Source organism: Stigmatopora nigra, chromosome 1, assembly GCF_051989575.1.
Source record: "Stigmatopora nigra isolate UIUO_SnigA chromosome 1, RoL_Snig_1.1, whole genome shotgun sequence".
NCBI classification, from domain to species: Eukaryota; Metazoa; Chordata; class Actinopteri; order Syngnathiformes; family Syngnathidae; genus Stigmatopora; species Stigmatopora nigra.
The window spans coordinates 700148-712688 of NC_135508.1; the positions used below are offsets into that span (position 1 = coordinate 700148).

At 35.9% G+C, this 12541-nt stretch overlaps 1 protein-coding gene across 3 annotated transcripts in view; it reads left to right on the top strand.

Annotated features, from left to right (window-relative positions):
• hnf4a (hepatocyte nuclear factor 4, alpha) overlaps positions 1-12169 on the top strand; it is a 27935-nt gene extending 15766 nt beyond the window's left edge. For 2 of the 3 annotated variants that reach the window (XM_077720929.1, XM_077720921.1), the window contains exons 2-10: positions 2465-2639; positions 3258-3352; positions 5075-5181; positions 6571-6726; positions 7925-8012; positions 8091-8243; positions 8325-8561; positions 9477-9599; positions 11075-12169. In XM_077720929.1, coding sequence (XP_077577055.1) covers positions 2491-2639; positions 3258-3352; positions 5075-5181; positions 6571-6726; positions 7925-8012; positions 8091-8243; positions 8325-8561; positions 9477-9599; positions 11075-11217 — 1251 coding nt within the window. In that variant the 5' untranslated portion in view covers positions 2465-2490 and the 3' untranslated portion in view covers positions 11218-12169. Of the gene's footprint in view, positions 1-379; positions 571-2464; positions 2640-3257; positions 3353-5074; positions 5182-6570; positions 6727-7924; positions 8013-8090; positions 8244-8324; positions 8562-9476; positions 9600-11074 lie in introns of those variants that run through there. The other variant, XM_077720911.1, reaches the window with a different exon arrangement.
• The last annotated feature ends 372 nt before the right edge of the window (positions 12170-12541 follow it).

Genomic DNA, 12541 nt, shown 5'->3' on the forward strand with positions numbered 1-12541 from the left:
CCCCAGAACTGCGAGCCCAATTTTATAACCACTCGCCCTTCCTACCAAACTCTAAAAAAATCCTAGCGCTAGGAAAACCCAATTTTTCTGCTTGTCAATACAGTAAAAAACGGGGTGAGGCGGTCCGGGCTATGGCCCGCGTCCCTCCACTTGGACACCGAGGTGCTTCAGTAGTAAGATAGATAAAAAAGATAGATAGATAGATAGACAGAAAGCAAAACAGTGCTTGACTTGAGTTAACCATCAACCCGGGACCCCTGGGAGGGCCGCCTCGGGTCTCCTGACGAGGAGGCGGTCCGGTTCTGGATCTGGGTGGAGTCCCGAAAGACCAGAAGAAGAAAAAAAGAAGTAGTAGAAGAAGAAAGGTGTGGGAGGGAGGAGGTTAGAGGGGGGGGCTTGACATTAGTTGGCCCCGGATGAGCCATCCCGTCACAGTGTCAGGACGGCAGGGAGCAAGGCAGGACGGCAGGACGCTGGCAGACATGGACATGGCGGACTATAGCGAGGCCCTGGACCCGGCGTACACCACGCTGGAGTTTGAAAACATGCACGTGTTGGCCATGGGCGCAGGTACCACCCCATTCCGACTCACCCGCTAACGCCGCTAACTACGCTAACGACGTTTGCTGACCTTTGGCTTGGGTGGACGGACGGGATGGGAAAAAAATAAAAAATGTTGACTTGTTGTTGGTGATGTGGATGGAGGAAAGGGTTGGATTTTTGATTTTTGGGAGAAAGGGTGACATTTTTTAGAGTGGGGGGTTTAATATGGAGGTGAATGAGGGGATTTGGTGACCTTTGGTTGGAGTGGATGAGATGGGGAAAATATAAAAAGTGTTGAATTGTAGTTGTGGTGTGGATGGAGGAAAGGGTTGGATTTTTGATTTTTTGGAGCGCGGGTGACATTTTTTACAGTGGGGGTTTAATATGGAGGTGAATGAGGGGATTTTAAGGCTTGGAAATGCATTGAGTTTTGATGTTGTTTTATTTGTGGGTTGTTTTTTTGGGGTGGGAATTGTTTGGGTGTTCTATGGGGTAGGGGGGAGATATTTGGGGTTTTTATGTGTTTTGTTTGGGAGTTTTGGGGGATTTTTAAAAGGCTGAGTTGTTTGTCGATCGTGGATTTTGCTGATTCCAGTTTTTTTTTTAATGCGGGTGTTCTTAAGTTGACGGGGGGGGGGGGGGGAGATATTTGGCGTTTTTGTGGGTATTTCGTTCGGCTGTTTTGGGAATTTTTGGAAGTTTTGAAAATGCTGAGATTTTTGTCGATCTCGAATTTTACAGATTTTAATTTTTTATTTATATTTTATTTTTTTATGCGGGTGTTCTACAGCCATGGGTTGAGAAATATTTGGCGTTTTTACGGGTACTTCGTTTGTGTGTTTTTTGGTATTTTTACAGCTTTTTTTTAGAATGCTGAGCTGTCTGTCGATCGCAGATTTTGCTGATCAGTTTTTTTTTAAATGCGGGTGTTCTAATGTTAACAAGGGGGGAGATATTTGGCGTTTTTACGGGTATTTTGGATGGCTATTTTGGGAATTTTTGGAAGTTTTGAACACGCTGAGTTTTTTGACGATCTTTAATTTGACTTGATTTTGATTTTTATTTTTTTTTAAAACATTTATGCGGGTGATCTACAGCTTGAATAGTTGGCATTTCCACGGGTAACTTTTGAAAAGGCTGAGCTGTCAATCTTGAATTTTGCTGACCCCCTTTTTTTAAGTGATAACAATATCCACTTTAAAAAAAACATTCCAATCCATCTTGTTGATCGCCCCTTATTTACGTCCGGTTGTTTTTCAAAATAAACTAAAAATATGAAATACAATTTAAAAAAATTAATTGTTGCTAGATATTTTCTTTTTGTTCTGCAGTTAGTGTTAATAAAATTTATAAATGAATATATAGTATGTGTTTTACAGAATTATTTTGTTTTTTAAATAAATTGATGGATTTACATATTAATTATTAAGAAAACGAATTGTCAAATCTTTTAATCGTGATTTACTAATAGTACATTCATCAAATTAGCGGATGAGCTAGGAAATACCGCCCTCGTGTGTCCAAGCACCAGATTACAGTTTGACTTTGATTTATTTATCTACGTACGGAACGAATAAAGACAATCTAATCTAATCGAATGTATTGTCCCTGACTGCTGCAGACTAGTGGACGGGAGTAGAATTGTTTATTTTTTTATTTTTTTTTATTCTTGATTTTCATTCATATATGTCAAAATAAATGTGTTTTTTAGCGTTTTATCTGTTTATCTTTTCTCTATTTTGAAATAAATTACCGTAAAAAGCCTCACTCTCAATTCAGTCATTTTTTTGGCCGACAAAATTATTTATATCATGATATTTGGCTTATATGCGAGTAAAATTGCTTTTCTCAATGAAAAAATGGCCGATCCTGATATATTAAATCAAATTCCTCCCGATAATGAGCCATCTTTCTTCCCCAGACTCCTCGCCGGCCGAGAGCGCCAACATGAGCGGCGGCGGGCACCTGACGGCGGGCAGCCTGTGCGCCATATGCGGGGATCGAGCCACGGGCAAACACTACGGGGCGTCCAGTTGCGACGGCTGCAAAGGATTCTTCCGCCGCAGCGTCCGCAAAAACCACATGTACTCCTGCAGGTACCATTCCCGCCACTTGGGCAAAATAATGGGTCGCGGGGGGTGCCGGAGTCTATCTCAGTCAAGGGGTGGACATCCTGAAACCAGTGGTCAGCCAATCACATGGCACAAGGAGATAAACAAACAATCTCTCACAGATAGTGACATTTTAGCGTGCAGTTAGCCTAGCGTACAGTTAGCCTAGCGTGTAGTTAGCCTAGCATACATGTTTTTGAGGATAAGCGGTTCGGAAAATATATATATATATATATTTTTTTTATTCAATTAGTCTCTATTCAATTGTTTTGAATTGTAGGTAGCTTAGCATACATGTTTTTGAGACGTGGGGGGAAGGCTCCAGCACCCCCCGTGACCATTAAAAAAATATTTTTTAAATTAAATTAGTCTCTATTGCTGTTTTGAATTATTTTCTCAAAATGTTATAGATTTTTTTTTTAAATTCTTGGTTAGGGGGCGGAGTCAAATATTGAAATGTTCCTAGGGGGGGCGCTAGAGAGAATAAGTGAGATTATTCAGATTGCGATGATGTTGTAGTAGTGGGTGAAATTTGAACAAAAAGTTTGATTTTTTTGTGGCCAATCAAATTTGAGTATATTTTTGTTGTTTTTGTGGGCGCAGGTTCAACCGCCAGTGCATCGTGGACAAAGACAAACGCAATCAATGTCGATACTGCAGACTGAAGAAATGCTTCAGGGCCGGCATGAAGAAAGAAGGTGAGCTGGGAGGCTCCGCCCCCTTTTTTTTTTGGGTGTCCGTCTTGTGTCCCAGTGGACCGAGCAGCGTTTAGCTCAAAGGGGGGAGGGGTCCTTTGATGGGAGTATATATATGACTCTGAGCTCAAATATGGAAACCCGGGGGTGACAGAGCCGAGTCCCGAATGCACCAATAGGAACGGTTTATGTATGTTATTGTGTGTGTGTAATGTGTCAATGTGTGTGTGTGTATGTATGTGTGTGTGTGTTTGTGATAGTCTGTCAGTGTGTGTATGTGTACGTGTGTGTGAATGTGTTTTTGTGTTTTTTACATGTTTTTGTGTGTGTATGTGAATGTGTGTGTGTGAATGTGTATGTGTGTATTTAAACGTCAATGTGTTTGTGTGTGTGTGTAAATGTGTGTTTTTGTGTTTTTTGTGTGTGTTTTTACGTGTTTTGTGTGTGTAAGTGTGTGTAAATGTGTGTTTTTGTGTTTTTTGTGTTTTTACGTGTTTTTGTGTGTTTTTGTGTGTTTTTGTGTGTGTGTTTTTACGTGTTTTTGTGTGTGTATGTGTGTATAAATGTGTGTTTTTGTGTTTTTTGTGTGTTTTTACGTGTTTTGTGTGTTTTTGTGTTTTTTGTGTTGTTTTTACGTGTTTTTGTGTGTGTAAGTGTGTGTAAATGTGTGTTTTTGTGTGTGTGTTTTTGTGTGTTTTTACGTGTTTTTGTGTGTGTATGTATGTGTGAATGTGTTTTTGTATGAATGGATGTTTGTGTGAGTGTGTGTTTTTACATGTTTTTGTGTGTGTATATGTGAATGTGTGTCTATGTGAATGTGTGTATGTGAACGTGAATGTGTGTGTGTATGTGTGTGTTTTTGTGTGTTTTTGTGTGTTTTTGTGTGTTTTTACATGTTTTTGTGTATGTATGTGTGTGAATGTTTTTTGTGTGAATGTGTGTTTGTGTGAGTGTGTTTCTGTGTGTGTGTGTATGTGTGTGAAAATATTCGGCACGTTCCAGTTGTAGTTTTTAATTGCTTAATAATTGTTTACATTTTGGGGATTTTGTAACTTGGATTTTTTTTGTAACTTGGATTTCCAGTCACTCATTTACATATCAAAAAATTGTACCTCCAGGCATTTGTAAGTAGAGCTATCACTGCATTTTGTCTTTTAAATTGCCAAAAAACACACATGCTAAGCTAATTCCATGCTAAATTCCCCTTATCTCCTCTTGCCCCTTGATTGGCTAATTTCAGGGTGTTTGGGATACGCTCCAGCACCCCCCGCGACCCTTACAACAACAATGAACAAATCTCTAAACCCTCCTTTGGATTTTTAGCAACAAACACACATGTTTTACTTTGGCGAGCTAGCCGCAAAATGATGCGCCTCCTCATGTAGCTCCGCCCCTTTCTCACTTGAGTGACAGCTCGGGGTATTGCGACATCCACTCAGAAGACTGGTCGTTAATGATCGGCGAGAAGATTATGCTGAGCAAACACTTGGCGGGGCAATAATGGCCGACACTGATAAACGCCTTGTTTTTCTCGCCATTTACAGAATTAGCCAATCAGATCGCAGCTTTTATTTTTGGGCTTAAATACAGTCATACCTTGAGATATGAGCTTCATGCTTTTTGGGATTGAGTTTGTATGTTGATTGTACTGTCAAGACAAGTTTTAGAGATGTTCCTATAGAAATGAACTCAAGCACCCCCGCGCACTTTTGTCTCCGCCCACAGCCGTGCAGAATGAAAGAGACCGAATCAGTACGCGGAGATCCAGCTATGAAGACAGCAGTTTGCCGTCTATCAACGCGCTCATTCAAGCCGACGTGCTTTCCAGACAGGTGCGTCCAATCTTGTGACCAATCCTGCGACCAATCCTGATCCAAAATGGCCGCCTAAACAAGCTTTTAATTGATAAAGTGTAGTGGAATTGTCTCAAAAGCTGAAAAAGTAACAATTTAATCATTTAACTCGTAATTTTTGTTGAGGCTAACGAGTTAGCTTGTGGCTAGTTAGCGATATAAAACAAACAAATAAATAAATAAAAATAAATACATAAAAACAAATAAATAAAAAAAATAAATACATAAATAAATAAAAATAAATACATAAATAAAAATAAATAAATACATAAATAAAAATAAATAAATAAAAATAAATAAATATAAATAAATAAATAAAAATAAATAAATAAAAAATAAATAAATAAAAATAAATAAATAAATAAAAATAAATAAATACAAAATAAATAAATATAAATAAATAAATAAAAATAAATAAATGCATTAAAAGAAATAAATAAATAAAAATTATTAAATACATTCATACATAAAATCCCCAAAATACATAAAATAAAAATAATATATACATAAAACAAATAAATAAATACAATAATAAATAAATACATACATACATAAAACAAAAAAAATACATCACATTAAAATAATAAATACTTAAGATAAATAAATACAAATGAATAAATAATGAATAGATACTTAAACTAATAAAAAAATATAAAATAAATAAATATTTAAAAATTAGAAAGAACTGAGAACCTTTTTCCTCCCACATTACCCAAAACATACACGCTAGGCTAATAGTTAGCTAAAATAATAAAAGATAAATAAAAAAAACTATAAAATTAAAAGATACATAAAGAAATAAAAATTTATAAATATTAATAAATTAACACAAATATGTACATACATAAAACAAACAAATAATACATCAAAATAAAATTGATAATTACATAAAATACAAATAAATCAATAATAAATAAATAAAAATAATTAAATACAAAAAAAATCAAAATTAATATAAATAAATAAATACTAGGCTAATAGCTAGCTAAATTAGTCCTAACTGGGAATAAACGGTCATTTTTCTCCTCATTCCCTTTGATTGGCTGACCACCCATTCCTGCATGCCCCCTACATAGTGCCCCTCATTGGCTGGGATAGGCTCCGGCACCCCCCGCGACCCTTTTATGCGGGTAAATGCTTAATAAATGCGACATTAGCCTGATTTGACGCCCACAACCATCATGGCCGCCACCTTAACAAAAAATAAAAACAAAACGAGGCAACCCCACACAGTTAACACCCATCTGGAATCGAACCCTCGACCTCAGACCTGCAAGCCCGCCAAACTCACCGCCAAATTTTTAAAAAATTGTATTTAAATCCAAAATTGGACATAAGTATGTCTAAAAACAGGTCGGGTTTTTTCAGATCGCCTCCCCCGGGCCGGTGTTGAACGGCGACATCCGCGCCAAGAAAATGGCGGCCATCACGGACGTTTGCGAGTCTATGAAGCAGCAGCTTTTGGTGTTGGTGGAGTGGGCCAAGTACATCCCGGCCTTCTGCGACCTGCCCCTGGACGACCAGGTGAGAGCGCCTCGGACGCAATGTACCAGAGCGGGGCGCGAGCTCGGGTCACTCATCAACTGCGGCGTCCATTCGTTTGTCCACCCAAACAAGTTTAGGAAGCGGAGGTCAATCATTAAATGGCGGGTGGTAATGTATTTGGATGTTGGGTTATAATATGACTGATGGGGGGGGGGGGGGTCGGGCTCGATGTAGAGGAGAAAGAAGGTGGTCGTGGGATTGCGAATTTTAAATTAGAGGATTTTTTTGGGAAATTTTTGGGAATAAAGTGGGAGTAGAGCATCAAGTCAAATTTTGTTATTTATTTAGTTTTATGTATTTATTTTTATTTTATTATTTTCTTTTGTTATTTTTTTCGGTTGTTATTTATTTGTTTATTTATGTTTTTTTTAATATGATTTCTAATTTTATTTGGGTCTTTACTTGATTTTTTTGTTATTTTTATCTATTTATTAAATTTTTATTTAATAATTTTCTTTTGTTATTTTTTCTGTTGTCATTTATTTGTTTATTTATTTATTTTATGTGCTTTTTAATTTGATGTCAATTTTTTGGGGGGTCTTTACTTAATTGTTTTGGTTATTTTTATCTATTTATTATAATTTTTTGTATAATTTGTTTGGATTATTTTTGTATTTATTTATTTTATGTATTTGTATATTTCATTATTTAAATTAGTTATTTTTTCTCTATTTATTAATACTCATTTATTTTTATCTATTTAATTATATATTTTTATTTTTACATTTTCTATTTATTTTTTATTGCATATTTTATGTATTCATTTCTTTAATCTCATTTATTTTGTGTTATTTCAGAATATTCTCACTCTTCCGACTTAAATCTCAAAATGCAGGGCCCTGATTGGCCAATTCAAATCACAACAAAGTCTTGACTTCCCAAAACATTCCCTTCAATCATTTTGTACACAAACTCTAAATCTTCCATTCCCCCCCCCTCCCCCTCCCCCCAAAAAACAACCACCCAATCATTAACAGTCCCACAGCTAGCTCGCTAACTACCTAACAAGCTAACAAGCTAGCATCTAGTCACCCATTGGCTAACAATATCTCCAAACACACAAACTATACTCCCCAGCTTTCTCCCATTTAAAAAAAACACCTAAAATCACCAATCTTTCAGCTCCGCCCACCAAAAATGACCTAAAAACTTCCCTTTTCCCCCTTTTTACCACTAGGTGGCGTTGCTTCGAGCCCACGCCGGAGAACACCTACTACTGGGCGCCGCCAAGAGGTCTATGCTCTTCAAAGACCTCCTCTTACTGGGTGAGAGGTTGAGACACCCGAAAGGGGGCGTGGCCTAAAAAAAATTGATTTTTTTTTTTTTTTTTTTTTTTTTTTTAGGAAACGATCACATCATCCCCAGAAACTGCCCGGAACCGGAAGTGGGTCGGGTAGCCCTGAGAATCCTGGACGAACTGGTGGTCCCGTTCCAGGAACTCCAGATTGACGATAACGAGTACGCCTGCTTGAAGGCCATCGTCTTTTTCGACCCAGGTTTGGACATGGGCGAGGTTTTTTTTTGTCCGAATTTGGGCCAATTAATAACGAGATGTTTTTTGGTGGGGGCGGGGCTAGACGCCAAAGGTCTGAGTGACCCGGGAAAGATCAAGAGGATGCGCTATCAAGTCCAGGTGAGCTTGGAGGACTACATCAACGATAGGCAGTACGACTCCAGGGGGCGTTTTGGGGAGCTCCTCCTACTCCTGCCGACCCTCCAAGGCATCACTTGGCAGATGATCGAACAGATTCAGTTTGTTAAACTCTTTGGGATGGCCAAGATTGATAATCTGCTGCAGGAGATGCTATTGGGAGGTGAGATGGAAGAATTCATTTACTTATGGGGATTTTTTTTTGTTGGACTTCTATAATTGGAAAAAAAAATAGTTTTTTTATGGTATAAAAAGCGAATTTGGGTTTTTTTTTAATTGGAAGCAATTTCGCTTTTCATTCTTTTTTAAATATTTATTTAATGAGAATATGATTTTTTTAATTGAAAAAAAATATTTTTTTGCTATTTTTTAATCAATTTTTTGTATTGATAAAATAATTTCCTTTCATTTTTTAATATATATAAATATTTTTTTCAATGAAAACAATCTCCCATTTCCATTCATTTTTTTGATATATGAGAGAATTTGTTTTTTTAATTAAAAAAAAATCATTTTTTTCATTTTTTTTAATTGAAAGACAAATAATTTCCATTCATTTTTAATATATATAATGGCATTTTTTTTTATTTAAAAGACATCTCCCATCTACATTCATTTTCAAAAATATATATTTAAAGAGAATTTGTTTTTTTTTAATAAAAAAAAAACCTCAATTTTAAAAAAAAAAATTCAATTGAAAGACAAATAATTTCCATTCATTTTTAATATTCTTTTTTTAATTTAAAAGACATCTCCAATCTACATTCATTTTTAAAAATACATATTTAAAGAGAATTTGTTTTTTTAATTTAAAATAATCTATTTTATCAATTTTTTATAATTGTAAAAAAATCATTACCATTCATTTTTTAGCATATAGAGAGAATTATTATTTTTTAAATTAGAAAAATCACCCATTTTTATTCATATTTTGAACATATAAAGAGAATTTGTTATTTTAATTGAAGAAAAAAAATATTTCGATAAAAAAACCTATGAAATAGAGTCATGCCGACCCTCCAAAACGTATCTACTTGGACACATAATGGAGTCCATTTTGTTTGTTTTTGTGTTTGAGGTTCTGGCAACGAAGCGGCACACGCCCCTCACTCCCTTCACCCTCACCTAGTTCAGGAGCACCTCAGCAGCAACGTCATTGTTGCCGGCAACATGGCCACGCCCATCCATAACGGACAAATTTGTACGTATCGAAAGGGGGCGGGACTGGTGGGCGGGGCCGACCGACAAAGGCAGTATAATCGTTGTTATCGTCCTGGGAATTGTTCCCGCAAAGTAATGTGGATTAGCCGCACGCGCGCTGAAAGAAAGCTTCTGTTTTTCTTTGCTAACGTCTTTAATGCGCTGAGAAATGTTTTTTCGTTATCCAAAAGAAATTTAATACCTCGGTTTACATAATGAATTGGCTCCATAATTTGTATTTGATCAAAATAGAAAATAATTTTAGTTCAATGTTCTTCAATTAGTGCGAAAATTCTTCCAAAAAATGACAAGATAAACCCGTTGTCATAAAGAGTTATTGATGGTAAACAATGGAGTGGAGTGTAGCGAGACTGTCAAGCACAATGCAATGCTATCGTGACCATTTCAAAATAAAATCAGTTATATGTAAAACGTATTGCCGTTTGGAGGGATATAGATTAGATTAGGTTAGATTAGATTAGTTTATATTAGATTAAATAGGATTAGATTAGGTTCAATTGGATTAGCTTCGCTTAGATTAAATTAGATTTGATTATTTTACATTAGTTTTTTTTATCTTTATCTTATCTTATTTTATCTTAGTTTTTCTTATTTAATGTTATCTTATCTTAGTTTATCTTATCTTAGCTCATTTTATCTTATCTTTATTTAGCTTAGTTTAGCTTTGCTTAACTTAACTTAGCAAATCTTATCTTAGTTTATCTAATTTTAGCTTAGTTTATTTTAGCTTACCTTGGTTTATTTTCATCTTATCTTAGTTCATCTTATCTTAGTTCATTTTATCTTAGTTCATCTTTTCTTATGTTGTTTGGTCTTATTTTAGCTTAATTTATCTTATCTTAGTTTATCTTAATTTAGCTCAGTTTATTTTATTTTAGCATAATTTATCTTAACATAGCTTAGTTTGTTGTAGTTTATCTTATCTTAGTTTATCTTATCTTAGTTTATCTCTATCTTATCTTAGTTTATCTTTATCTTATCTTAGTTTATCTTTATCTTATCTTAGTGTATCTTTATCTTATCTTATTTTTATCTAATCTTAGTTTATCTTTATCTTATCTTAGTTTATCTTTATCTTATCTTAGTTTATCTTTATCTTATCTTAGTTTATCTTTATCTTATCTTAGTTTATCTTATCTTAGTTTATCTTATTTTATTTTATCATCTCTTATTTTATCGTATTTTTTCATATCTTATTTTATCTTAGTTTATTTGTCTTGGATTAGATTAAAACTGAATTTTATTTCATGCCATATTCCCGATATTTGATCACTTGGATCTTGTTTTCGTATCTCGGAACGTCCATTCGCATATCAAAGCATTTCGTAACCTCAAAATGTTGCAAGTAGAATCATTCATAAGTAGAGCTACAAGTGCCAATCATTATTTCTCAAGTGGCAATTGTGTTTTTGCCCCCATTTCTAACTCGGCTTTTGTCTTTTGCTCCGCCCACAGCCACTCCCGAAACTCCCATCCCGTCTCCGCCCACAGCGTCCGGCTCGGAACATTATAAAATAACTCAGGGGGTGATAGCCACGGTCCCCAAGCAGCCCACCTCCATCCCCCAGCCCACCATTACCAAGCAAGAGGCCATCTGATGACCCTCCAAGACCCAAAACCACTTGCCTCAAATTTAACGTCACGTAGCTACCGTAAGTGCCTTAACAAGACAAAATTCCCATATTTTCTGGACTATAAGTCGCCATTTTTTTCATACTTTGCGACCTATACTCGCCAAAATACTATTTACGAATATTTCCACCTGGTGCCTCAATTACCATATTTACTCAAATATAAGCCGCACCCTTAAAATTGCCTTAAAGTCATTACATTTTAAAATTTCTCGCGTTTAAGCCGCCCCCTGGTTAATAATTTTCCCTTCCATATTCATGGTTCACATTATTTGGGTTAATATCATAAGGAATTAATTCTTCCAGTAAAATAACCAAAAAAGTAAATCTTTGCTTACATCTGCTGGTGGAAACGAGTATAGCACGTTTTGTGTTCATACACTTTTGATTTAGTCATTTTTTAGTTACAAATAAGGCTTATATGCGAGAAAATATGGTAATAATCTTCTTTTTTTGGACCTTACAGATATAATTCAGACAAAATTGCTATACTTTTATCCTTTTTTAAAGCTTAGTTGTTTATTTTTTAATGTTGACTGTTTTTTAGAGGGACACAAAAGTATACCTCCATAAATCTCAACCGTCTTAAATTATCATGGGAACAAAAATACGTAGCGTGAACGGAAGCTACACGGATTGTTTTGAAAGTAGCACACCGGAAACTAATCACCGAAGGCTCGTGCTATTGCTACGGCTAGTTTAAGCTTGCGGGACTGTCAGACTTTCGTATTATTTGCCAAAATTATGAGTGAAAGTCGTGCTATGGAAGTCGGAATACGCCAAAAAAATTCAGATGTTAGTTTAACCTTTTCGAACGTATACGATTGTCAACTAGTTCGTTTTATGTTCCATTTACGTCCCCAAAATGGCCGCTCCCGGCGTTTGTATTATCGTCCCCAAAATGGACGCCCGGGGCGTTTGTATTATCGTCCCCAAAATGGCTGCCCTCATCGTTTGATTTGAATTGGAATAGCAACACCGGCATTCTACGGTTGACTTAACTATCCGAAAAGTTTAACAAATTAGCTACATAAACCTAGACAGCCTTAAATAGTCCCTGGAGGAAAAAATATATGGCCTAGACGGAACTTTTTGGAGACAAGCTGGACAACTTAGTCGTAGAAGTTGGAGCTAATGCTGATCCCGGGTAGCTACTACAGCTAATGCTAAGCTAACTGGACCGTGACTGCGATGACTGTTTGCCAAAACCGTAAGTAAATGGCTTTTTGAATGCTTGCAAAGTGCTCCGACGTATTAGCTAACTATGATAAAGCTAGCTTATGCTATCCCC